General features: G+C 61.8%; 1 protein-coding gene across 1 annotated transcript in view; it reads left to right on the top strand.

Moving 5' to 3' along the window:
- GRB10 (growth factor receptor bound protein 10) overlaps positions 1-26,364 on the top strand; it is a 154,222-nt gene that overhangs the window by 46,780 nt on the left and 81,078 nt on the right. The window contains 1 exon segment of the mRNA XM_055300820.1: positions 6,425-6,514. Within this exon segment, the coding sequence (XP_055156795.1) occupies positions 6,464-6,514 (51 nt within the window). The 5' untranslated portion in view covers positions 6,425-6,463.

Below are 26,364 nucleotides of genomic sequence, written 5' to 3'. Positions count from 1 at the left end.
GGTATAAACATCTCGCTGCCTGTGGGCTTGTCTTCAGTGTATGGAGCACATCGTTTCGATAAATCAGCTGATGATTTAAATACGGAACTCTTTGGTGGGGGTGGGGTGGGGGTGCCTGGGTGCCCTGTCAAGTTGAGCATCTGACTGTTGATTTGGGCCCAGGTCATGATCAGGGTCGTGGGATCAAGCCCTGCGTTGGGTTCCATGCTCAGTGCAGAGTCTGCATGGGATCCTCTCTCTCCCTTTGCCCCTCTTCCCGCATGCGCGCGCGCTCTCTCTCTCTCTCTAAACGAATAAATAAAATCTTTAAAAATATTTAGCGAAAGTTGTTGAGTCTGTTAAAGGAAGCTCATTGAATAGCCATCCTTCTGATATTTAAGAAATGGGGAAAAAATACATGAAACCTAAAATTTACTGTTTTAGCCTTTTGTAAGTGTGCAATTCAGTGGACGTCAGTACATACACGAGGTTGTGTGACCGTCAAGGCTGTCTTATTTCCAGAACTTTTTCCTCATCCCAAGCAGAAACTCTGTACCCACGTAGCCCCTGCTAACTTCTGCCTTTTGTTTCTATACTGGGCGCCTCGTGTAAGTGAGATCCTACAGTATTTGTGCCTTGACGACTGACTGGCTTCGCTTGGCATAAAGTCTTCGGGGTTCATCCGTGTTGCAGCGTGGATCGAAACGATGTTCCTTTTTCAGGCTGCATACTAGTCCACGGCATGGAGGTCTGTACTCTGCTTACCCGTTCATTTGTTGATGGACACTTGGGTTATTTACAGTCTGGTTATCGTACGCGTGCCACTGTGGACGTGGGTGTATGTGAGTCCTTGCTTCCACCTCTTTATTAGGGTATATGCCTAGAAATACCATTTCTGGAACTTTTGTTAATTCTCTATTTGATTTTTTGAAGAGTTCTTACCATTTGCCACAGACACTGCACCATTTTACATTCTCACCAGCCATATAGAAGGGTTTCAGTTTCTCCCCATCTGCACCAACACTTGATTTTGTGTGGCATCCTATGGTGGTTCGGTGTGCGTGTAATGACTAGTGATGTGGGGCATCTTTTCTTGTGTTTATTGGTCATTTCATGTCTTCCTTGGAGAAGTGTCTAGTCAAGTCCTTTGGCCATTTTTGAAGTTGGTGGCCTGTTTTCTTATTGTTGAGTTGTAGGTGTTCTTTATGTATTCTGGATGTTAATCCCTTATCAAATAAATGATTTATAACTCTTTTGTCCTCCTCTGTGGGTTTTTTTTTCACTCCCTCGATTGTGTCCTTTGCACAAATGTTTTTAATTTTGATGAAGTCCAGTTTGTCTTTCGTCGTTGCCCGTGCCTTTGGTATCCTATCCTGGAAGTCATTTTCAGGTCCAGCATCATGAAAACTTTCCCCTGGGTTTTCCTCTAAGAGTTTTATACTTTTAATTCTTATATTTAGGTCTTTGATTCATGTGAATTCGTGTTTATTGATAGTATCAAAAGTTCAACCTCATTGTTTTGCATGTGGCTTCCCAATTTTCCCAAAACCACGTATTGAAAAGACTGTCCTTTCCCCCATTGAATGGTCCTGGCACCTTTGTTGAAAATCAGCCCATCATTAAATATGAGGTTTATGTCTGTGCTCTGTGCTCTAGTCCACTAGTCTGTATGGCTGTCCTTAAGTTTTATAGTAAGTTTTGCAGTTGGGCAATGTGAGTCCTCCAATTTTGTTCTTTTTCAAGATTTTTTTTTTTAAGCTATTTGGAGTCCTGTGAGAATCTATGTAAATTTCAGAAAGCTTTTATTGACTAGTGGGAGTTTATGAGGGATTGCATTGAATCTGTAGATTGCTTTGGGTATTATCATCATCTGAACAGTATTAAATATTCCAAGCCATGAACACAGGATGCTTTTCTTACTTATATCTTCTTTATATTCTTACAGCACCATCTGTATTAGCACACAAGGCTTTTGTCTCCAGTTTATTCCTAACTGTGATTCTTGAACAGAGTCTTCTTAATCCCCTTTTCAGATTTTTTTTTTCGTTTTCAGATTTTTTGTTGTTAGAGTGTAGAAGCACAACTGATTTTAGCTTACCGATCTTACATCCCGCGACTTTAATGCATTTATTTGTTAGTTTTAGATTGTGTGCGTGTCTTTGGAGTCGCTAGGATCTTCTGTGGGTAAGATCATGTCATCTGTGGACAGAGATCGTATTAGTTGCTTTCCAATTTGGGTGCTTTTTAATTTCTTTTTCTTGTTCTATTGCTCTAGCTAGAACTTCCAATGCACTGTGGAGTAGAAGAGGCAAAAGCTGGCATCCGTGCCTTGTTTCTGGTCTTAGGGAAAAGCTTTGTATCTTTCACCATTAAATACAATGTTAGCTTTGGATTTGATACTTTATTTTTTTAGTTTATTTTTTAAGATATTATTTATTTATTCATGAGAGGCACAGAGGGAGAGGCAGAGACAGAGGCAGAAGGAGAAGCAGGCTCCATGCAGGAAGCCTGACGCAGGACTCGATTCCAGGACCCCAGGATCACACCCTGGGCCGAAGACAGGCGCTCAACCACTGAGCTACTCAGGCATCCCATGGATTTGATACATTTTACTGGAGGCCAGAGTTATTCTGATTTTTTTTTTTTTTTTACTGTATCTAACTATAGTTTTCTTGTCCCACCAGGACCTACTCAGCAGGGCTTATGGGATGTGTATTTTCCTGGCTGAGAAGCAATCTCACTTGGAAAATACTTTCAAAGGTCATATTTAGGTAATAAAGTTGGCATGTTTATGTGATACTTTTGGCACTCCAGCACCCATTAAATTTGAAGCTTTGGGGGAAAGTAACATGTTTCTGCATGTTGAACACATCCAAGGGTTCCGGAGACATGCAAGGCAGGGCAAGCAGCGCGCACAGAGTGAGCCGGGAGGAGTGTGGGAGATAGTAGCAGGAGGCACGGGCAGCAGGGCAGCCTTTAGTATGGGTGCAAAGAGGGTCCTTACGTGGCCAGGAGGGCCCGTTCTCTGCAGCAGGAAGGGGGAGCCCGGAGGATGTTAACACAAGCCCACGGGGATGTGGGTGACGGAGAGAAGACCAGCGTCCCAGGAAAGTGAGGCTGCAGGCTGACGAGTGGAAGCTGTGTTTGTAGAAGGGCTGGGTGCTGGGAGGTTGTCCACGCAGCGTCCTCAGACCCACGCGGGCACGGAGGGTCCTACAGCAGGCATCACGGTGGGGTCCTGGGAGCCGGTCACGGCTGGTTGGGGTGTATATGTCAGGGTCCTTCAGAGAAACCCAACGCGTATGTGTATGTATAGAGATTTATTTTAAGGAATTGGCTCATGCGACTGTAGGGGCTGACAAGTCTGAAGTCCGTGGCGCAGGCGGGCAGTCCACAGACTCAGGCCGGAGTCTGCTACAGCCTTGAGGCCTGGTCCTTTCTCCGGGGAACCTCAGTCTTTGCTCTTAGTCCTTCAACAGATTGTACGAGGCCCATGCCTGTTACGGAGGGTGATCACCTCTACTCAAGTCCCGTGACTGCAGATCGCTTCTTAATCACTTACCTATTTCTACAGAGTACTTTTATTTATTTATCTATTCGCGATTTATTTACTTATTTTAGGGAGAGAGAGTGAGCACGGGAGTGGGTGCATAGTGGGGGTGGGGAGAGGGAGAGGCTGTTAAGCAGACTCCATGCTCAACACAGAGCGGGACTCGGGGCTCGATCCCACCACCCTGGGATCAGGACCTGAGCCAAAACCAAGAGTCTGGTGCTTAACCGACCTTGGCGCCCCACAGAGCACTGCAAGGACCACCTCTAGGTGGGCTGGTAGTAAGTGTTACAGACTGAGGCCGCGTCTGTCCCTTTTAGCTGAAATGACGGGTTAGTAGTGTTTCAGTATCTTGGGCCGGAATTAGTTTTCTAGCGCCACCATAACAAAATAGTACGGAGTGCTTGGTGCAGATACATTGATTTTCTCATGGCTCCGGAGGCCAAAGTCCGCGCTCGAGGTGTGGGCAGGGCTGGCTCCTCCCGAGGCCTCTCTCCTCCCCGTGTCTCCCCATGGCCGTCTGTCTGCGTGTCTGTGTCCGGATCTCTCCTTACACCAGATCAGGGCCCACGCTAACGTCTCATTTGAACCTAATCCCCTCTTTAAAGTCCCCCCACCGCCAAATTCAGCCACAGTGAGCATTCTGAGTATTAGGGCTTCAACCTCGGAATTTGGGGGAACCCATTTCACCCCACAAATGGGCCTTACATTGATTGCTTTGCCGTTTTGATCGATGGAGTGAATACCCTCACTCTGTCTCCCATCGGATTATAAGTCTCCCCTGGGAAGCTCCTGTGAGTCGTGGTTTCAGGATTCTAGAAGCCTCAGACTGTCCGGGTGGAGAGCCTCTGCCGCAGGAGAGAGGGAGCGAGGCGTCGGGCTCAGGTAGGGCAGGGGGGGTACCCCCGCGGCTGGGTGCTCTCCGCAGCCCGAGTTCTGCGCCGACCTGGAGGCTGCCGTTCCGCTGCCGTGTTGGCCCGGTCTCTCTGGGGGCTCTTGTCGGGATTTCTGGGATTGGGCTCCCAGGGACTGAGTTTTTGCCAACTTCATTCCGGCCTCACTGCTCCCAGCCTCCGGTGTATCGTGTCCTGTAGTGTTTCTTCCGTTCTCCTTCTTAATTTCATTGAGGGAAGTGAGCCCCTTGCTGAATTCTGGTTTTTCCCGTAGTAAAGGGCCATTGGGGAGCTGAACCCTTCTGGGCCCCAAGCGGAGGAGCAGGACGTCCTTGCTCCCTCGTTGTAGGGGTTCTGGGTACCAATCACTGCGTCCATCCTCGGGAAGGCGGCCTCAGAGGAGAGCCTGTGTCCCGGAGCACCGGGGTGCCCGCCTGTCCCCGGGCCTCCGCCGGGCCGGGGTGGGGGGGGGAGTGGTCCTGCTGGCAGCAGCCCCGGACATGGTGGGGTGGCCGTCCTGGACTTGTGTCGTTTTCTTCCCACTCTAATGGGGCAACACTGGTGACCACCAGGGCCCCCTGTTGTGAAACCTGCGTTGCTTGGATTCAGATGCCGAGAGCGAAGCGGGGGCCACACTTGGCGTGGGCGCTGGGGCACAGTGGACGCACAGCTCACATGGGGGGAGCGAGACCAGGAAGGAGCATTTACGGTTCTGGGTAGCAGGTGGAGAGATGGCTGTAAGCCCAGCGTGGGGCCCGGGAGCCCAGGGGGGCCACTGACTGGGCCATCTTGGAGCAGTGGTGATGGGCGAGAGGCAGCCTGAGGGGGCTTCCTGGAGGAGGTGATCCCTGAGCCCAGTCCTACAGGGTGTAGTAAGTCGGCTGGTGGTGGAGCTGGAAAGACAGCGGCAAGTACAGAAGCTCGGGAAGGCCTCTCGTGGCCAGAAATGATGACTCATTCAGGGGGGCTGGGCCAGAGAGGAGCCGAGGGTCCAGGGCGTGCGCCTCTGGGATTGATGACGCCGGGGAGTGTTAGTTGCTGCCGTTCCTGAGATGTTTGCGCGTCTGACGGTTTGCAGAGAAGACGCGGCCGCTGTCCCTGGGTCCGCACCCTGCTCTCTGCTTGCTCGGAGAGTAGAAGGAAGCATGTGTCTCGGAGGAGCTCCCTTCATGGAAGGTGGGCAGAGCTCCTTATGTGCGTTCAGAGGCAGCGGGGACCCAGCCCGGGTCCAGGCCGACCTGCTGGTCGCCCGTCGCCCCAGCCCCTGTCCTCTGCAGCAGAAGGGAGGGGGCCTTTGTCACACCCCGCCGGGACGCTCATTGCCTGCTCTGGGCGCGTCAGGCGTGCGGGTGGCCCCCCCAGTAGATCGCAGGAGGGAAGTCGGGGCCTCGCTCCTGCCTGCTAGGAGCTCGCTGCAGGAACCACTGGGCTTTCTGATGAAGCCGCTGTTATCGGCGGCTCCCGTGCCCGTCAGGAGAGCCTTTGCGGGTGCAGAAGTTGGTTTCTGGGGCTGTTGCTCTCAGAGGTGGTCGCCACGGGGCCTTCGGGGAGCAGCCGATGGGAGCGGTTGGATGCCCGTGACCGCGCTGGACCTTGACTGTGGCCGGGGACCCAGCGCCTCCTCGGGGCCTAGTTGCAATAGGGCTGAAACCATGTTCGCCCAAGGAAGGTAAAGTCTTTGGGGTGTTAATGTTGTAACGAGGGCAGGAGCCCAGGTTCCTGGGAGCTCCTGAGGGGACGAGTGAGCGGTTGGAGCATCCCCCTGGCCTCTGTGATGGCCCCCCAGGCCTGGGACCATGCAGACGCACCCCCCCCGGGGGGGCTCTGGAGCCCGCGCTCGTGTCAGAGGGAAGGCTGGGCCCCGTGAGCAGACGTCCTGACCGGGTGCCCCACAGCCTGAGCCGTGTCCAGGAGCTGCCCGCTGGGACGGGTCGCTCGCAGTCAAGTGGTGAGCAGCGAACTCGTCCTCTGGTCTGGCTCTGACGGTCTGTCTTTGTTGCAGGTGCTGCGGAGCGGTAAATGTAGCTCGAAGAAGGAACCCATGGCTTTGGCTGGCTGCCCAGATTCCTTCTTGCACCACCCGTACTACCAGGTAGGCGTGAGCGTGGACGGCTGCCGCCAGCACGTGGTGGTGGCCGAGGGCCCAGGCGCAGGCGTAGCTCGTGACCGGCGGGTCACCGTGGGAGCGTGTGCGCCGGGGCTGTTGGCACGGCCCACAGGGTCCCCGCGTGTCTCCCACGGTTTGCTTTGCTTGGGAGGCCTCATTGCATGTCCTCTCTGTCCGTGGCATCCTTGAGATGGTTGTTGTCGTCGTCGCTGTGCGATGTTGCCTCGGAGGCGCCGGAGGCGGCGTCGGGAAGGAGCAGGCTCTGGGCTGTCGCCTGCTGGGCCCCAAAGCTGCGGGTGGCGCGTTGCAGCGGCAGCTTGGAGGGTGTCCTGCAGACACAGCACCCGGGGAGAGAGTGGGGACAGGGAGGTCTCTTGGCTTAGGCGTGGCTTGCCTTTCAGACACGCAGTCCTCCCTCAGAGCATGGGGGGGGGGGGTTGTGCAGGACGAGCTCAGACCCGCGCTCCTCTGGGGTCTCGAGCTTCTCTCCGTGGGCCGCTGGGTGGGTTTCCCTGGGACGCTTCTCATGTTCTCAACCACGTTTGGGTTTGGACTTTTACTTTTCAGTGTGGAGGGGTGTCCCTGAGGGAATGCACAGCCAGGCCTGGTCCGTATTTTTTTTTTTTTCTTAAGATTTTATTTCTTGGAGAGAATGAGAGAGAGAGAGAAAGCAGGCACGTGAGCAGAGGGCAGAGGGAGAAGCAGACGTCCCCCTGAGCAGGGTCGCACACACCCCGTCCCCGGGACTCGATCCCAGGACCTGAGGGGAAGGCAGACGCTTCACCGACCGAGCCCCCCGGGGGCCCCAGGCTTGTCCATCTTTATCAACCCCCCCCCCAGCTCTCCCAGTACTCACAGTCGCTCTCTCGGCCTCTCTCTCCAGCAGAGCTCCCAGGTTTGAGGTCCTTCCGCGTGCCCTCCCCTTGCTCTGACCTTTGCAGTTGTCTGCACTTGTTTTCCCTGCCCTGAACCTGTCAAGTCCGCCCTCGGCAATAGTGATGAGCGTTTGCTCGCGCATCACGGTGCAGAGATTCCTTTTTAGTGGTTTTGGGCACGAGGGGACGTGAGCCTTCAGAGAGGCTGAAAGCTAGGGATGCCATTCGGTGCCACCACTGAGTTCGAGAGAAGGCCGCCGTCGGTCACAAGCCCGAGAAGAGGGCCGCTGCCCTCCAGAGCTGCCACGGGTGCTGGCGGCAGCGTCGTTCAGCGGGCGAGCTCCGCGTCAGGCCCCCCACCTTCCGGTGCGCGCGTCCCGGTTCGGAAAGGGGCCGCACCCTGTTGAGCCAAGCTCTGGGCTGCATCCGCGGGGCGTGGGTCCCGCTCCCCGGTGGCCACTTAGCTGCGGCCCGTTGTCTGGGTCCAGCCTGTGCGCAGCTCCTGACCTGCTGCCTTGCACTTCACACCGTCACTCCCAGAGGGAGGGGACCAGGGCGCGACGAGGGAAGCCACAGCTGGGGGGGAAGGGCGGTCAGCCTGGAAGTCAGTGAGCACCGTCCTGTCCCGCGGGCTGCAGAGTGGAGAGGCCTGATGGCGGTCGGGCTTGATGGCACACGCTCAGGCCCTTTTGCCACCGCCCGCCCCTCCCCACCCCCCCGCCCCGTCTTCAGTTTCCTGCCGGGCAGACGGACAGGGAACAGACACGGAGGGACGATCGCCTCCCCGCACAGACAGGCTGGCCGCGTGTCTTTGCTGACTCAGTGGCCCGAGGCCGCGCTGCAGGAGCCAGGGAGCGGTGGGCGAGAGCGGGGTGGGCAGCCGAGCCCCACACCGTCCCCCCCCGGAGGAAATGCTCGGTCACGCCGTTCGGTGGCCTTTGATGGCACAGTCTTCCTCCTGTAAAAACCCAGCAGCCAGACTTGGCAGCTCGCATCCGCCGTTCCTGGAAAATCAGATGACAGTTCCAGAATTTCTCAGAAAATGGGATGATTTACAGCGAGTCCCAGTCTTGAGCAATCTGCAATTACAGCAATTAGAGAAATCTCCCAAGTCTTTATAGAGAAGAGTCTCTTCAGATCTTCAGCGTACGAATGGTTTTCTGATCCCAGCCGCTCCCCCCGGAGCTGGGGCTTGGGTGCCTTACGGGGCTCGGCCACCGAGTTGCTGAGATGTAGAGTCTTTTTATGGACACAGAAGCACCCACATTAGCATGTGCATTAAATTACTGTGCTTTCCGCTGTAGGGACGGGGCCCGGGGCTGGTGGAACAGGGGACAGACAGCCGCACTTCTAAGACGCAGGTTTTTCCTTTAAAATAGGATGCCCTAGTTCTGCGGCCTTGATGGGGGCGGGGGGCAGTCACGTAACACCCCGAGGCTCAGTTTCCCTGCTGGTAAAAAAGGGTGAATGGCGTCCAGGTTACGGGGGGATTGGAGCACCTGCACAGAAGTCACCCGGCCCGGGCCTGGCTGCGTCTCGGACACCCAGCCCAGGATAGTTCCCTCTCATCCTTCGGTGCTCGACTGTGCCGGACGAGGCATCGGGGCCAGGGGGACAGCCTTGCACGAGGCAACCTGATTCTCAGGGCTCGTGAGTCCCGGTGGTGGAGGCGGACCTGGGACAGCTGGCAAATAAGATGATGAGGCCGGCGGGAGGGAGAGGAGGTCAGGGCAGCCTCCCTGGAGGAAGTGCCCGGGGCAGGACTGGGCAGGGCCTCTCCATGGACGACGGAGGAGGAGGAGAAGCCTGGTCTGGGAGGGTGGGGCCGGAGGTGAAACTTTGCTCAAGGAGGAAATGGGGGCGGTTAGAAATAGAGACCACTGTTTGCCTGTCGTCTGCAATTTTATTTTTATTTATTTATTTTTTAAAGATTTTATTTACTTATTCATGAGAGACACACAGAGACACACGAGAGAGAGAGGCAGAGAGACAGGCAGAGGGAGAAGCAGGCTCCATGCAAGGAGCCCGACGCGGGACTCGATCCCGGGTCTCCAGGGTCACGCCCTGGGCTGAAGGCGGCGCTAACCGCTGGGCCACCCGGGCATCCCTCCGTTGCAATTATAAAACCTCAAAAGCTCAAGACTTGAGAAGTATTCTCGTTTCTCACATCGCAGCAGACCCCGCCTCCACGTGTTCAGGGCACAGTCGCTCCGTTACCAGGCCACCCTGCATCCTGCATGCGCTCGCTCAAACCCAAAAAGTCCTTCATTCCCACTGCACGCAGCCTCCAGGGCTCCGAGGAAGGGACTACGCCCCCGTTACGAGGCCCATTTTATTTACTTACTATAAACGAAAGCCGCATTTATTACCCTTAAAGAAAAATGCACAAAGCAGGAAGCGTGATGGCTTCAGGTTAAAACGTGGGAGCGGAGCGTGGACTGATGCTTCGGCGGCCGGACGCTCCGATGTGAACGTGCCGCAGCTTGTCAGGCCTACTGTCGAATTTCCAAGTATTCACGCGAGCATCGAACTTTACCTTTATAATTTTTGTTCTTGAGTTCTGAGTCCAAAGCACGGATGCTCGTGCTGGACGTCAGACATCTGAGGAGCGGTCGGCATGATCCTGGCCACCCGATGCCCACTTACCTGCCACCAGGCGGCCGTCTGAGAGCGGTTTCCGCCTTCTGTCCAGCGCCACTGCTGTCGCTCCGCTGCATTTCAGCCCCGATTTCCCCGGGCCTGGAACCTTCCCTCCCAGCTCTGGCGCTGGCCGGCCCCCTGCCTGCTTTTGTAAATGAAGTTTTCTGGGAGCACGGCTGGGATCACGGCTGGGAGCACGGCCAGGAACACGGCCCAGAGCACGGCCAGGATCATAGTCGGGAGCACAGCCGGGAGCACGGCCCGGAGCATAGCCGGGATCATAGCCAGGAGCATAGCCAGGAGCACGGCCTGGAGCACAGCCGGGAGCACAGCCCGAGCACAGCCGGGAGCATGGCCCGGAGCACAGCCGGGATCATAGTCGGGAGCACAGCTGGGAGCACGGACAGGAGCACGGCCTGGAGCACAGCCGGGAGCACAGCTGGGAGCATAGCCAGGACCACGGCCTGGAGCACAGCCGGGAGCATGGCCCGGAGCACAGCCGGGATCATAGTCGGGAGCACAGCTGGGAGCACGGACAGGAGCACGGCCTGGAACACGGCCCGGAGCACAGCCGGGAGCACGGCCTGGAGCACAGCCGGGAGCATGGCCCGGAGCACAGCCGGGATCATAGTCGGGAGCACAGCTGGGAGCACGGACAGGAGCACGGCCTGGAACACGGCCCGGAGCACAGCCGGGAGCACAGCTGGGAGCACGGCCCGGAGCACGGCCTGGAGCACAGCCGGGATCATAGCTGGGAGCACGGCCGGGAGCACGGCCAGGAACACGGCCCAGAGCACGGCCAGGATCATAGTCGGGAGCACAGCCGGGAGCACGGCCCGGAGCATAGCCGGGATCATAGCCAGGAGCATAGCCAGGAGCACGGCCCGGAGCACAGCCGGGAGCCCAGCCCGGAGCACAGCCGGGATCATAGCCAGGAGCACAGCCGGGAGCATAGCCAGGACCACGGCCTGGAGCACAGCCGGGAGCATGGCCCGGAGCACAGCCGGGATCATAGTCGGGAGCACAGCTGGGAGCACGGACAGGAGCACGGCCTGGAGCACAGCCGGGATCATAGTCGGGAGCACAGCCGGGAGCATAGCCAGGAGCACGGCCCGGAGCACGGCCGGAGCACAGCAGGAGCACGGCCGGAGCACAGCCGGGAGCACGGCCCGGAGCACGGCCTGGAGCACAGCCCGGAGCACAGCCGGGATCATAGCTGGGAGCACGGCCGGGAGCACAGCCGGGATCATAGTCGGGAGCACAGCCGGGATCATAGTTGGGAGCACGGCCGGGAGCACCGCCGGTATCACAGCCAGGAGCACAGCTGGGAGCACAGCCGCCGCTCTGCTTGCACCTACGCTGGCTGCTTTGGACTCCGCGGCTGCCCTCTGCCCTTCGCAGTTGGGCGCGCTGCTCCAGCGAGCGCTGCGGGCGGCGGGGCGAGGCCAGAGCGGGCCTCCTTGCGTCCCCAGCTCGTCTGACCCGTGGCTCAGGACAGCGGGGTCGTGGCCCAGAGCCCGAGGTTGGGCCTTCGCTGGCTGAGATGTTTGCGGCGTCCGCAGATGTGTGGGCGCAGCTGGATTCCTGCATCTTCCGGCAGCGTCTGCAGGACCTGGGTGAGGACAACACCCCTCTCCCCCCCCAGAGGCTTCATGTGGGATCGGTCCCTAGAAATGACTTCCGTTCCCGAGCCCGTCACCGCCGTCTGTGTTTTTAGCCAGAGAGGGATCCTGTAGCTTCTTCGCTGTTAGTCTTGCGCAGCCGTGTCTTGGCAGCAGGACGTGTCCGCCGGGCTCCCTTTCCCTCCAGAGGTTTGTGGCTGGGGACTCCTCACTCCTCGTGGCTCTGCCCCTCGAGGGCAAGGACGCACAGGTCCTCCGTCCGCCTCCAGCGAGAGCACCCCGGCCGCTAGGACGTCTACCTGGAAGCGCCTTTGCAGAGCGCGCCCAGGGTGCATTCTGAGTCTCCTAACAACGGGGACACCTTGACGGGGGCTTCGTGAGGCAGAGGAGCCGATTCGGATTCGCCGCAGCGTACCGTGAGCTCGTGTCCGTGTCCGCCTGGCGGGTGTACAACGTCGCCGTGGGGCGGCCGTCGCCGTAGGGCGCGCGGCTCTAGAAGAGCCTCATGATGGGACCCGTCGCTGTCGTGGGCCGATGGGCGCTGCTCCCCGGTGTCCTGGAGCGAGGATGTCGCCTCTGGAAGCAGAGTTAGGGGACCGTGCGCATGTGAGGTCGCGGCCTCTCGACTGTTTGGAATCACTGCAGCGTGTTCAAGTAAAAACGGATGGCGTTTGGTTTGCGAAGCCCGTCCGCGTCCTGCCCTGCTGAGCCGCCCCTGCCGGTCCGGCGGGCCGGCCCCGGCGCAGTGGCTGGTGCTGGTAGGCGGCGCGGCCGCACCGTCATGTAGGCGGAATCCGCTGCAGACGCTCTTCCTTGCGCGCAGGGAGTCGCGTGGCTGCCTCACGAGTGACAGGCGGGCCGTGGCGGGATGCAGGGACCCCAGAGGCCGACCTGCTTCGCCTTCCAGTCGCGGCGGGACAGACAGGTGCCATGGCAGCTGGGGGCCCATGGACCCTGCACCCTCCCTGGCGCGCCCCGTGGGCTCCTGCAGCCCCAAGCTCAAGACTTCGGGCAGTGGTGGGTGGCGGGTCGTGGGGAAACCCCCCTACGCAGTGCGCTGCTGTCTTGGGGTCACCTGGGGGGGGCGGCCGCCAGGCTCTCGTGCCCTTTCCAGGCTCCCCGGCCCCCGGGAGGACGCCCCGCCTCGTTCCGTCCCTGGCGTTTGTCGCTGCGCACGGGCCCCGAGATGGAGGCGGGAGGGGACTGCGGGGTGACCTCGCTTCAGTTCTTGGGCTCCTGCGATGCAACGTTTCCTTGGCGTCCTCCAATTCTGCATTTATCATCATTTTTATTTTGATCCCAAAGCCCTGAGATGGAGGGCCAACGTGATGACGGGAGCCCGCCGGCCTTCCTGTGAGGCGTGGGCCGGTGGGAAGATGCTGGTGCGCGAGGACGTCCAACCAGGCGGGGTCTGAACACGGAGATGCTCTAAGTCAGTAAATACACCCTAAAAAAAACGTCAAGCGTATATTTGACTTTTGATTAGAGAAAAGGGACGGGCTCCTTCTGGCCCGTGCGTCCTCTTCCCCGCCAGCGCGGCATCGGCTCGACGGCGTCCTCGCGGGCGTGGGCTTGACGTCTGCCGGAGGAAATAATTCTAGAATCACTCAGAGACCAAGTAGCCGCGTTTGTTGCGTCTTTCTGTCTTGGAGGGAGTCGTCCGCCCTTCAGGCGGGTCTGGCCGGGTGGGAGCTGGGGTCCGGGGCCGGGGGGGCCGTCCCACTCTTTCAGGACGTGAGGGTCCCTCCAGCCATTGGAGTCCAAGGTGGGCTTCCCTGTGGGGAGAGGGTCCTGCAGACGGGCCTCCCGGAGGGGGCCGCGTCCTCGCCCGTCCACGGGCCGTGGAGAACTCGGGGCGACGCGTGTAGAGACCGTACAGCCGCGTGGGTGTGGACTCAGTGCCGGACACGTGGCTGTGCATTTTCGTCGTCGTACTGCTTCCCGCCTGCCGTGTCTTACGCACAGAGGCCACGCCGGGCGGGCTGGTCCCGTGGCGCCAGTGGACGCGGCCTCCCCCAGTGAGTTGTGCGGTGCTGGGCCTGGGAGGCCTGGGCCATGCGTGTGGCGGCTCTGGTTTGCATGGGTTGCCGTGGGGGCTTCGGATGCGGGACACTTGCCTGGGGACGTCCAGCGGTGAACCTGCGAGGGGGACCAAGCCCGCCCCGGGTCCCGGCATCGGCGGCCCGCTGCCCGCATCTCATGCCTGCGGCCTGAGGCTCGGGGCTCCACGTCGGGGGGTTCGCTCTGGACTCCCCAGGGGTCCCCCCTCCTGCCTCCAGAGGCTCAACCTTGAGCAGTGGTCGGTCCTGATGGCCCCACAGGCACCTGTCACGGGGCCACACGGCGAGGGGACAGGCCGACCCAGTTCTCGTCTGATGCTTGCGCTTCACTTTAGTGAAATGGGAGCCACGGGGCCGGGGTAAGGGGACGCGGGGACCCCTGGGGGGGCGGGCACCTGCCGGCCCCCAATATCCCAGAGTCTCTGGCAGGAGGAGGTGGCCGAGGAGGCCGTGGTGCATTTGTTCCTAAGATGCGAGCAGACCCTGTCGCAGCATCTCGTGTGGCTCCTGGGGCAGCGAGGCAGGGACTGGGGTCCTCCTGGCGGTGGCCGTCATGGGGCGAGCGCGCAGCCACGGAGCAAGAAGGCACCTTCTGGGCGTCAGCCTTGCGGAGCGGCCGCGCGTCCTCATGGGCCGGCCCCCTCCTGCGGTCCGCAGATGACGCCTGAGGCCATTGCTCCCGAGGGGTCATCGCTTCCCCTCCCCGTCACCTGGGTCCCTTTCCAAAGAGGAAGCGGAAGCCATACACGTCCGTCCGATGGGCCTAGTGCAGGCTGCAGGCGGTGCCGGCCTCCCTGGGGCTTCCCTGCCGCGCGGCTCCTGTTCGCGCGAGCTTCCCCTGGGGTTGGTGGGGGGCTGCTGTGGTTTGAGCCGGTCTCCTGGGCTGGGTGCTTGGGGTGGGTGCATAGGATCCTCCCGGGGGCGGGCAGCCCAGCAGCTCCTGCGCTGCGAGGGGGATCTGGAGAAGGGGTCCCGACGGCTCGTTGCCCGCGAGGTGCAGTCAGGGGGTGCGGACGAGCCCCTGGGGACACTGTGGGTCTGACAGGTGGGTGGAGGTGGCCGGGGAAACAGAAACCGTGGCACGGGGGCCCGTCACCCCGGCCGACCCGGAGCCCGCCCAGCGGGGAGCCTGCAGCCCGGCTCGCCCCGTGCCCTCCTGCTCCACAGGGACGCGCTGTCCCAGCTCCTCCGGCGGGGACTCGTTCCCGAGTGCTGCCACCGGACGCGGCGGCCGGTGCCCGTGGCCCCCCAGCCCCTTCTCTGTGTTCTCGCCATCCCGACGTCCGCGCCTTTGCTCCAGGCGGTTCCTCTGGTGTTGCCCCGACGCTGCCTCGCCTCCTGGAGCCGTGTGCGTCCCATCTCCACCGGCCACTGTCCGTCCCCATCGTTCCCCTCCCCCCGTGTGGCGTCGAGGACAGGGCAGGCGTGTTCGCTGTGTGCTGGACCCTCCGTGGGGTCGCGCCGTCAGGCTGGCCTGGCGCATGTGACGGGAGATGCTGCCCGCCAACCCGGGTCACAACCTCGGGGCCGCACCACGCGCTGCACCTGTCGGTGGCTGGAGAGCGGGCGTATGGGGCTGGGGGGGGGGCAGCCGGGCAGGAAGGCGGCGGGTTGGGGCGCATGTGATGGTGACACCAGGCGTCGGGCCCTGGTCCCTTGGGGGCTGCTCAGAGTGGGGACGCTGGCCCGCCACCAGCCGCCACCAGGCTGCTCACCGCCACCTGTCGTGGGGCCTGCCAGCGAGGCGTGGACGCTTCCCTTGCCTGCACCTGCACGTCCGGGGTGCGCTCTGGGTGCCTGCCAGATGCTGACTGCCGTCCGAGTTGGCCCCGTGGCCTGGGAGGCCCTGCCTGGGTTGGCCGCGGCTCAGGGGTCACCCTGCCACTGAGGCCATGGGGCCCTCTGGGTGCCTCACGCGCACCTGTGCCCCCAGGTGCTGCCCGGCTCTCAGGGAGCGCTCCGTCTCTGCGGGGGCGGTGGCCAGGCCTCCCGGAGGAGGTCGTGGCCCATCCCCTGCGCTCCGTGTGGCACATGCATCCGGGGTCCCCCTGCCCCCGGGCACAGGGGAGGCTGTCGCGGTGTTGGAGGCAGGGCTGTGGGGCTCTGTGGCGAGGTCCAGTTTGGGCTCGGAAAGCAGGGAGCTGTGGGTGTCCTGGTTCCCAGGGTGTCCCTCTCAGGCTGCGTGGCCTGCATGGCGGGCGGCAGCGTCCCGCCGGGGCCACGGCCACTGCACCTCGAGGCCCGAGAGCACCCACCACGTACTGACAGTCCCAGGCGATGTTCCGGACGGGGACCTGTCACTCCCGTCCTCCAGGAGGGGGCCGACAGCGCACGAGGCCCTCGGGTCTGGGTGTGTGAGACGTGGCGAGGGAGCGGCGGCTGTCCTACCCCATGCCGCTAGGACGATGGTGCGTGGGGGGCTGCCCTTGCCCTGGTGGGTCCGGGCGCCCAGAACCCATGTGTTCCCTCCGCACCCAGGACGGGACCCACCTGCGGCGGAGTCCATGAGCACCAAATGCAGCAACGGGCCTCCAGGCAGTCGCAACTGGGGGTTTGGTTTTTCTGGGCGTTTTGTTTGTTTTTAATGCTGCATATTGACAGAGACAGGAACCTTAAAATCATCCGTTTTGGTAAAGCGCCTGCAGTAGTGGAGCCTTGAGCTCTTAAACTCTGTTGAATTTCCCGTGTAGGGGCCCTGGGGGCTCGGTGGGTGACGCATCTGCCTCTCAGGGTCCTGAGATCGAGTCTCGCTCCGGGGGGAGGGTTGCGTCTCCCTCTTCCCCTCCCCAACTTGTGCGCATGCTCTCTCGCTCTCTCTCGCTCTCTCTCTCTCTCAAATAAATATAATCTTTTTTTTTATAAAAAAAGATTATTTTTTTTGAAATAAATTTCCTATTTGAGTGTTGGGAGTGGGGTAGGTTCGGTTCTGTCCCTCGATTCCCGTGTGGCGGCCCGTTCACTCTGAAGCCCGTGGCGGCCTGCGTGGGCCCCTTATTGTCGCTCGTTCTCATTTCCTCCGCGGGCTGTGCCTCACCCGGGGTGGGGGGGGTGGGGGGGCTGCTGCCCTGCACTCGCCGCCCCGGCCCAGGGCCCCCGCCTCCCCGCTGCACATCGTCGCTCGCTGGGGCTCAGCCTGGCGGTTCCCCAGCGCAGGCTACATATTTAGGCGTGGGAGGGGGACCCCGACAAAACATATTACTTTCTTTTTCTTTTATACTAGGAAGACACCCAAAACCCCAGGAGGTGTCGGAAGCTCTATTAATTGGCAATGAGCAGCATTCTTGACCTCAGAGAGCTTTTCCCATAATTGATCTTTAAAGAATAAACACTTAGGTGATTCTGAGGTTTCCTCTTACTGGACTTTCTGGCGCCCTGCGTGCGGTGGGTGAGGCTTTTTGGGAAAGGATGGGAAGCCTGGCATTCCGCCTCCTGCAGGTGGACGGAGGGGGGGAGGGAAGGAGGGGGGGAGGGGCGCGCTTTTCACCCTCGACCTGACCTGGCCAACGGGGCCTGGGTGGGGGGTGGATGCTCCGCCAGCTGTTGCTGGAACCTGGGAGCCCATTTATGACAAAGGGACTGGACGGGAACGCTTGGTAGGGGAGCTTTAAGAAACTGGAAGGTAAACCATCAAAGGGCCATAAACTCACGGAAAAGCAGGTGCCTCCGTCGTTGGTACATTGCGGGTGGGATAAAAGTGCAGGAAGCCAGGTGGCGCGGTGATTTCCCAGGGGAGCCGGCTGGGGGCTGGTGTCCTCGTCCAGATCCCTCACGAGCTTGCCTCACGCGGGCGGCCGCTCCTGCTGCACCAAGGGCCCTCCTGCTGCCGGCGGCGCCCTGGCAGCCCGCGGGCTCCTTACCCCTCCTCTCCAGGGAGGTCCTCCCTGCCCTCTCACTTAGGTCTTGGCTTGCTCCCCCGCTTACCTGCCCCGCGCTTTCCCGCGATCCTTCCACACGCCGCCCTCTGAACTCCTCCAGAAGCAAGTCGCACAGTGAGGTCGTTGCTTACTGTCCGCCTTGTCCCGACGGCCCGTCGTGGCAAGAGCACGGGGTCTGAGCCTCGTGACGACCGGGTGCGCCTCTCCGGTCCTCTCCGGTGGTCAGACAGCAGAGTCTCGAGCTCTGGGGTCAGTGAGGCTGTGCCAGGCTGCTGGAGGTCCCGGCCCTTGACGGGCTTGTGCGTGGCTGTCGGCGGTCACAGACATCTCCGCGTTGGTTCGAAAAGCTGAGAGCTCTGAGAAGCGGTTTGAGCTTCCCCAGCTTCTCAGGCTGATTGCCAGCAGGGTTGCGGGGTGTCCCGGGGAACCGGGCACTAACGTGCATCCGAAAAACCTGCTTCTTAGTGAGCACGTGGCTGTGGAGTGGATTTCGATGTCTGACTTCCGGGGCGGGGGTCTCGGGTGCAGCGCAGACGGATGCTGCGGACTTCGGCGGCCCTGGGCTGGACCCTGTCCCCTGGGCGTGGTGTGGGGATGCCCCCGTCATGCCTGCCCTGCTTGCTATGTGACATGGACCCACAGCCCCTTCTGAGCGACCCCGAGTCTGCCTCAGGGCGAGCCGTGGGCGCCTGAGCCTAGGACACCACGGTGGCCAGATGCATTCAGGAGGCCAAGTCCTCAGGGTACGGCAGGAGAGCGGGGGTGTGGGCAGGACATCAGAGGCCGCCCCTTCTGTCTGGCCTGAGCGCCTGCCACAGGGGCGGCCAGTGGGGATAGGGGTCCCAGAGTGTTTCTGGGGACCAGTGGTGCGACGGCAGCATTTCAGAACACTCAGGTTTCAGATATAATTAACGTGTCTCGTCATTGCCTCCTGTCCCTGCCCCACCCTCCTGGCCAGCCGGGCGGCCGGCCTTCAGGTTGGCATGCAGTGTCCTTTTGCACGGATGCTTTGGTCGCCGGCAGACACCGTCACACGAGCCTGCTGTGTGGTAGCCTGGCACCTGGCCTGCTGGGCTGTGACATTTGTGCAGTCTGCACCCTGAGCGTCCGGTCTCGTGGGGCTCCCTGGCGCCTGGGGCTTCCCTGGAGTGGAGGGGCCTGTGTGGTTCCCAGCAACTGCTTTCGGGGCCGGTGTGGCCCAGGGTCTGCTGACAGCTGTCAGGACCGCGGTATTGCCCCTCGGGGCTCCCCCGAGGTTGGTGCCAGGGCAGGGTTAACAGCGCCCTGGATCAGTATTCTCAGTGGGCCCGGGGAGCCTGCTGGTCCGGGGACCCTGTTGTAGGGCAGGAGGTCTGGGGTCCGAGTGCCAGCGGGCAGCTTCAGGAAACCCGTTGTGGGTCCCGGAACATGAAGAAGCCTGGGTGTGACCTGCTGATGCTGAGCGAGGATCACAACCGTGTGGGGGCTCCGAGGTAAAGAAACGTGTTGCGGGGCAGGCCGGACCGAAGCGGTATCTGTGGATTATCTGTGTGTGCACAGTGTCCGTCCTGGTGCGTGTATTGCCCCCTCCCCCCTCCCGTCTTCTGGGCGTGAGGCCTTTGCTCGCGGGCCGGGGAGCTTGGGCCTGCAGCCGACCTGCGTGCCGGTGAGGCCCTGCTGGGGTTGAAGCTGCAGTGGCCCTGCCACTTGTGGGGTGCTGTCACCCGCCTGCTTTCTGGGTGTGCAGGGGTGAGTGTGACCCTGAAGGAGCCCCCTCCACGCCGCCCCTGTCCCCCCCACCAACGAGCTGGAGCAGAGTGGGGTTCCCGTCACCAGGGTTGGTGCAGGGGCCTGGGGTCTGCACACCTCGCCGCCCGCGGTCTCCCCAGCAAGCCCTTTGACGTGGGTGCCGTTCCCCGCGTGGCCTGTGGGGACCCTGAGGCCCAGAGGCCTGCATCCACGTCCCTCGCTGGAGCCCAGTAGCTGGGGGGCGGGGGTGCCGGCCGGGCCCGTCCTGGAGGCTGGCTTGCTCTCCGCCTCCTGAGCGCGTGTGGCCGGGCTCGCACGTCCCCGCCTCCCGGGTCATCTTTGCTGTTTGCCCGGCGACCTGCGTGTCTCCGCTGACGCCTCGTGTTGCAACAAACCCCACTTTCTCTTCACGCCTGCTGGGTTTGGATTGTGGTCAGACGTGGTGGAGGCCTGGGGTTGGTTTTTTTTTGTTCTTCAAGACTTTATTTATTTATCCACGAGAGAGGCAGAGGCACAGGCAGAGGGAGAAGCAGGCTCCATTCAGGGAGCCCAATGCGGGACTCGATCCCGGGACCCCGGGGTCACACCCTGGGCCGAAGGCAGACGCTCAATCCTTGAGCCCCCCGGGTGTCCTTAGCCTGTTTTTTCCCTCTGCCTTTTAGCGTTGCTGTAACGATGGGGCATTTCTTACGGGAGCAGGGAGCTTCCGACGTGGCCGTTGGGTCCTTCTGCAGCTTGCTCCCTGTGCCCGGGCCTGCTGGGTCTGACACCCAGGCCTCCCTTGCCCTCAGCACCCAGGCAAGACCTTTCTAGAGCTCAGTTCCGTGCGGCTCGTGCAGGAGCTTCTCCGTCGTGGCTGCAGGGGGTGCACCTTTGCCTGCCGCGTGAGCTCTGGGGTCCTGCTGCTTTCCCGGGGCTCTCGCCCTGCCCGCGAAGTCGCCTGACGTGCGCACAGTAGCCTGCACCCGGCTGACGGCGGACCCGGCGCCCCGTGCAGGTGTCCCCAGCTCCATGTGTGTGTCCCGGGAGGCCCCCCAGGTTCGCAGGGGACCCCTGTTCGTGTCGCAGGCCGCAGGTGCTCTGGGCAGCGACTGTGTCCCAGGGGTCCCGTCCCGGGCTACCGGCTGGTCCGATGCACGGAAACCATCTCCGCTTTGCTTACTAGGGCGAGAGGGTCCGTTCGCCCTTGAGATTCCGTCCTGGGGGCGGCACGGAGCTGCCCAACGCTGCCGTCGCCGTGGTCCTCGGGACGAGGTGAGGCCCAGCACGTCTTCCGCCGCGGCCAGAATCAGCCTGGGAGCCTGCACAGAGGCCTCCCTCCGCAGAGGACGGAGAACCGGGAGAGGGGGTTGGTCTGCGCAGAATCACGGGGTTCGTCGCACTGGCGAGGCGGGAACCCGGGGCTCACGGCGCAGTGAGGGTCCCCGGTGACCTGCCGGGGCTGGGACCCGCGGTGCTCCTGACCCCGCCCGGGCTGCTGTGCCCGGGGCCTTGCGGCTCCACTGCTCCGTCCCGGCTACTCGCCCCGCACACAGCCCCGTGGGAGGAAGGCCTGGGAGCCGCGGCCTGCAGCTTCTGGAAGCCCCTTCCTGCCCCTCCTGCCCTCCCGCCTGCCCTCTGGAGACCCTTACAGCCGGCTCCGGTGCGGTGCGGTCGGGGCCCAGGCCACAGCTCGGGGCCCCGGGTCGCCGCTCACCCCTGGCCTGGCCTCCGCCTGCCCGAGAGGGACGTGCTAGTGGGGAAGAGCCGCCCCCCCCCCCCGGATTACATCAGATTAAACCCTGGGGCTTTTTCCTGGGCCCGCAGGACAAATGAGAGCCCTTGCTAGGTTTTGAAATGTAGTTTTCAGAAAGTTCGAGGAAGAGATGCCTGCCCTTGTTCTGCCCCCCGGGGGCACGCGGAGGGGGAGGGCCGTGCGCCGCTGTGTGCGGGTGCCCTGCGGGAACGGGGCCCGGTCCCGGGGGTCCCTCCCGCCTCGGGGCACGTGCTTCCAGCCTGGGTTTGAGCCGAGGTGTTGCGGGTGCCGTGGCCAGTGCTGTCGCTGAGGGCAGGCCGGCGGGCGGAGGCTCTGCGCCCCACCCAGGAGGCCTCAGGGCGGCCCCGTGGCCCGACCAGCGAGCTCAAGGCCTGAGATGCCGAGGGACTGTCGCCAGGGCCAGGTCCCCGGGACTTTGAATCCACGCGGCCTCGTGTTCACATCTGTGCTTCATCCTTTCAGTCCAGGCCTGCGTGTAGTGGGGGGACTTGATTCCCTTTGCCTCCGGGGGGGGGGGTTGGGGCTCAGCTCGTTGGTGGCCCTTTGGCCTGGGCCCCTGAGCTCCCAGATGCTCAGGGCACGTGGTCTGTGCCCGGGAGGGGACAGCAGGAGGACCGCCGGGAACCTCCCCTCTTCCAGAGCTTGGGGTCCCGGTTGGCCAGCGGTCGCAGGGCCAGGATCGGAGCACACCTGATTCCATCTGGAAGTCCGTGGTTTATCAGAACGATGTCATCGCCGCGCTGGGTTTGACCCCCGGGAACCACCCTGAGGGCCCCGATCGTCTGCCCCGTTAATCACCCGCCCAGACTTCTGTGGCGTCGCCCGCCCCGGGCTGCTAGGGCGGCGTAGACCGTGACGCCGTCCAGGTGCTCCTTGCCCGCCGTTCTGACAAATTCGCGATATGTTAGCGCCTGCGGATGTTGCGGTCTCCGTTTTCTCACCCAGAGAACAGACCGAGGGGCAGCGGGGGAGGGACTTGGCGCCCGACGGTCCCATGTCCTACTGGCCCGGCCAGCTGCCCCGCCTCCCTGGTCGTCTTGTCCAGGGGCCACAGGGGTCCGGCCCCCCCGGGGGCGGGTTGGGGCGAAAGAGGAGAAGAGGGCATGTCGAGTGCCTGGGGGGCCGACGGGCGCTCGCACACGGGGACCCTCGGCGCCCCGAACAAGCTGCACCTGCTGGTCTGTTAGGTCACGTGGGGCAGTTGTGTGGTGCCGCGTGACCCAGGCACTGGGAAGGTGCTCGTCGGCCTGGAGTGCTTGGTCCCCCCAGGACGGGTGGGATGTCTGGCACCCCGACCCCCCGGCCAGGGCCCGCGGCTGCCCCAGGGCTCCCCCGATTGCAGGGTTGTGAGTTCAAGCCCCACGTTGGGCTCCACGCTGGCTCCACCCTAAGGGCCCTGGTTGAGGGACGCCCGCCCTCGCTGCTGGCAGCCGCTTGGCCCAAATCCTGTACTCGGCCCCCAAGGCTGGGGTGGGGGGACGCCCCGCTGTGCTGGCTGCTGACCCCACGGGAGGCCCGCTGACCTGGACCCGCACCCACGGGACCGAGCCGCCAGGGGCAGGCCCGCCACTCCTGTCCCCGTGTCCGCGACCCCGAGCCGGGCCCAGGGCCACCGTTGGCCTCTGGAGAGCGCAGGGACGTTGGCGCCCGGCCTTGCACGCCGCCGGCCCTTCGCGGGCTTTGTGCTACAGACACCAGCGTTTTCGTACTATGACGCCTTTTCCCACTTCTTGGGGTAAGAGGCTTCTTGTCTGCGGCTTCTACTGTTGAGGCTTTTACGTTTGTTTTTTGTTTGCTTTTGAGTCTTACATACGAGACACACGGACACCAAGGACGGTCAGTTTGACTGAGATTCCGGTTTCGCGGGACGTCCTGTGTCTGCATTTGCTAAACCCGGTGACAAGGTCGCCTAAATGAGGTCTGGGGCTACTTGTCTTCCACGTAGACGTCTCCGCGGGGTCGGGCGTGCTTCCGCTGACGGGGGTGCTCAGGGACCGCGGTACGTGCAGGGGGTGACGGGGTCTGGGACGGGGACGGAGTCTGCACAGGGGACGCCGCAGCGGGACAGGCTGGATGGGGCCTGGGCTCCAGGGAGGCTGTGCCCCTGGTTTACGCTCTCCCGGCGACGTCTGATTTCAACCGGGTGGTTCACCAGCAACGCCTGTACCCGTAGTGGGTCGCGCTGCTCCTTTGTGTGGAAGTAAATACTCCAGAAGAGAAGCTTCACTCGCTTAGGTGACCCTTGAAACGAAGCTAGAAGAACAGGACGGATCCCCGCAGGAGCAGCAACAGGGGACGTGTGTGCCAGGGACCAGGTGTCAGAGGCCGTGCAGGTGGAGATCGTGGCCGCGGCCCAGGAACGGCTCATCTGTGGGGCCCACGCGTGACTGTGGGATGAAGGCGACCTTCCTGGGTCGGGCACAGCGGGTTTCTGGTCTCCCCTCTTCCGGTTCGCGCGAGCTAAGGTCCGAGACACGAACGGGGAACGCCCCCAGCTGCAAGAAAGGCCAGGACAGAACCTCCGCGGGGGCTCTCCGGTTTCCTCGAGGGGACGAGGGCGGCGGTCGCCTGCAGAGGGACCCCAGATACGAGGCTCAGGGCACCTGCTTATGCTGAATTGCATTTCTGAGAATCAACCATCGGGTTAAAACCACAGGCCAACGGGATGGGAAAGGCGTTTGTGACACTGCTCCCTGCGCATGGGGGCTTGTGCAGGAAGAGCCCTGATGAGCAAGCCGGGGTCCGGGGCTCGGAGGGCGGCCGCGTCCCTGGGCCCTGGCTTGGCATTTGGTGCTGAGAGTGAACCCTCCAGCCACCCGGGGGGGGGTCACCTCGCCCGTGTCACAGCTGCACCGACAGGTTGACTCAGACTCCAGAGACCCGGCCCCACGGAGCTCGGCTCCTGAGGGCGGCTGGGCTTGGCTTGATGGCAAAGCCCTCAGGCCCTTTGGCGCCCCTGCAGCTGACCCATCACGGGGTCCCGGGAAGCAGGACAGAGGGCTAAGAAGCTCTGGAGAATGGTCAGCCTCCGTATTGAAGACCCGCATTGAGGGACTCCGGGGGGGCTCAGGGGTTGAGCATCTGCCTTTGGCCCAGGGCGTGACCCCAGGGTCCTGGGATCGAGTCCCACGTCGGGCTCCCTGCATGGAGCCTGCTTCTCCCTCTGCCTCTCTCTGTGTCTCTCGTGAATAAATAAATAAAATATTTTAAAAGACCCGCATTGAAAACCACAGGCCCAGGCTATGGTTTAGCTCTGGGGTTGGCCAGAAAAATTTCCCGAAAAATCAGCAGTCTCTGTCCGCCACAGATGCTATGAAACGGGCAGTTCTCCTCTATTTTGGGTGGAAGGGTGAAGTGCGTGGACAAGATTCTTGACTATGTATCTAGGCTCAGAGCAAAAAAATAAAAAAATAAAAATAAAAACACGTGGGAAGCCTTTGGCCCAGTGGTTCTACTGCTTCCCGGGATCCGATGCAAATAGTCGGAGATGTGGACAGGCTCGGACGCGCCGAGGTGTTGATTGGATTGTTACTGTTGCTGAGGCTTGCGAGGGCTGCAGGTGTTGACTAGAGTCACTTAGTATCTGGGGAAAAAAAAATTTTTACCAAGGTTTTAAAATAGCATCTTGTGTTAATGGAGGAGGGGGAGAGGCAGGACCGCGATCATTCACCCCAGTGATTTCCAGGGTCCCGCGGTGCACACCGGCCATGCAGAGTCCACGGGTGTGCAGCCTGTTACCCTACCTGCCGTCCTCGGACTCAGGCTCATTCTTATTGTACTTCTGCTCTGTTTCCCAAAAAATGGCCTGCGTGTTTTAAAATCTGGAGGAGAAAGAAAAAAATATTTACCCCCGGTGGTAAAGAGCGGATTGGGAGGATGGATGCTGGCCGTGGCATTGCAGACACGAGGCGGGGGGGCCTCAGCACGGGGGCTGCGCTGCAGGTGGGGGTCCGGGCGCCGGGCGGCATCAGGTTGTGCACTGGCCTGACCACCCGGCTCTGTCCTCGGCACCTCGGCGGGGCTCCCGGGTGACTTCGCTCCTGCCTCCGGACCCCGTGTCCTGCAGGCCAGCCCTCCCCTCATTCCTAACCAGGAGCTTGGTCCTTCTCTGGCCGTGCGCTTACCGGTATGGTGTGGATTCACGGGACCCCGCTCGCCCCCGCCGTGGAGCGGCCCAGGGCTTGGCAGCGCCGAGGGAGATGCCCTGCGGCCGTGGGGAATTTCAGAACGACGGGCTCAAGTCCAGCGACACGTGTCACTTGATGAGGAATCCCGTTTTCCATCAGGGTCGCTTGTGACCCCCACGCGGTCCGAGTGTAGCCTGTACGTTCCCGGCGAGAAACTCCCACGCCGCCCGCAGACCGACCGCCTTTGTGCATTTCTTCTTGTCTCGGGGGCGGGGAGGGGGGGACGGACTGAAACCTGATGGGGTCCCATCCCCGGGGGAGGGGACAGAGGTTCATTTGAATTTTCGCTCTAGCATCTAGACTCCCGGAGTTAGCAAGTATCACATCTGAGATTAAACAGCAAAAAGAAAGCGACGGTTTTCGGGGACGGACGAGCAGCGCAGATCGCGCTTGCACGCTGGGGCTCGGATCCGTTTGCCCCAGGTTTCCCGGGGGGCGGCGTGGCTGAGGGGTAGGTGTTGGGGGGCTCACCCTTCTGGACCCTCCCCAGCGCCGCCCACCTGCCTCCCCAGCCCTAGCCAGCGGGCCCCCGGCACGGCATCGAGCAGACCCATGCGCGTGGACACGCGGGTTGGTGTTGGCACAGCGGAGGGGGTGGGGTATCGTCCGCCCGTTTCTGTTCCCCGGCGAAGCCTCTCGACAGAGAACCACCTGCTGGGGAGCGTCCGGGTGAGAAAGCGACGAGTCAAAACCATTGAGCTTCTTTGAGTTTCTCGGGCAGCTTTGGCAGGAAGCCGCGTGGACCCTGGAGCACCCCCACCCCCCGCCGGGGATCTGATCCCAGGGCTGCCCCCTCCGGCGGGGGACACGGGGACAGGAAGGTGGACGTGACCCTCTGCGCCCTAGGTCCTCGTCTGTAGGGTAGGAGCCCAGCCCGGCGCTGCACGCTCCGCACGCACGTTGGCTCCTGCTGGCACACGCACGCGGGTTGTCGCACCTGGGACCGTCTGCGGTACCACGAGGCTCCTTCGCAGCATAGGGATGAGGTTGCTGCATCGGCCGCTGTCTGTGCCGACACGTCGGCAGCCCGGGACATGGGCCTCGCAGGCACGGTTCTGACCCCTAACTGGGCGGCGATCCGTGCGCCCTGTA

The sequence above is a fragment of the Nyctereutes procyonoides genome, unplaced genomic scaffold, assembly GCF_905146905.1.
Source record: "Nyctereutes procyonoides isolate TBG_1078 unplaced genomic scaffold, NYPRO_anot_genome, whole genome shotgun sequence".
NCBI lineage: Eukaryota > Metazoa > Chordata > Mammalia > Carnivora > Canidae > Nyctereutes > Nyctereutes procyonoides.
This window is presented reverse-complemented; position numbering and strand designations above follow the sequence as displayed.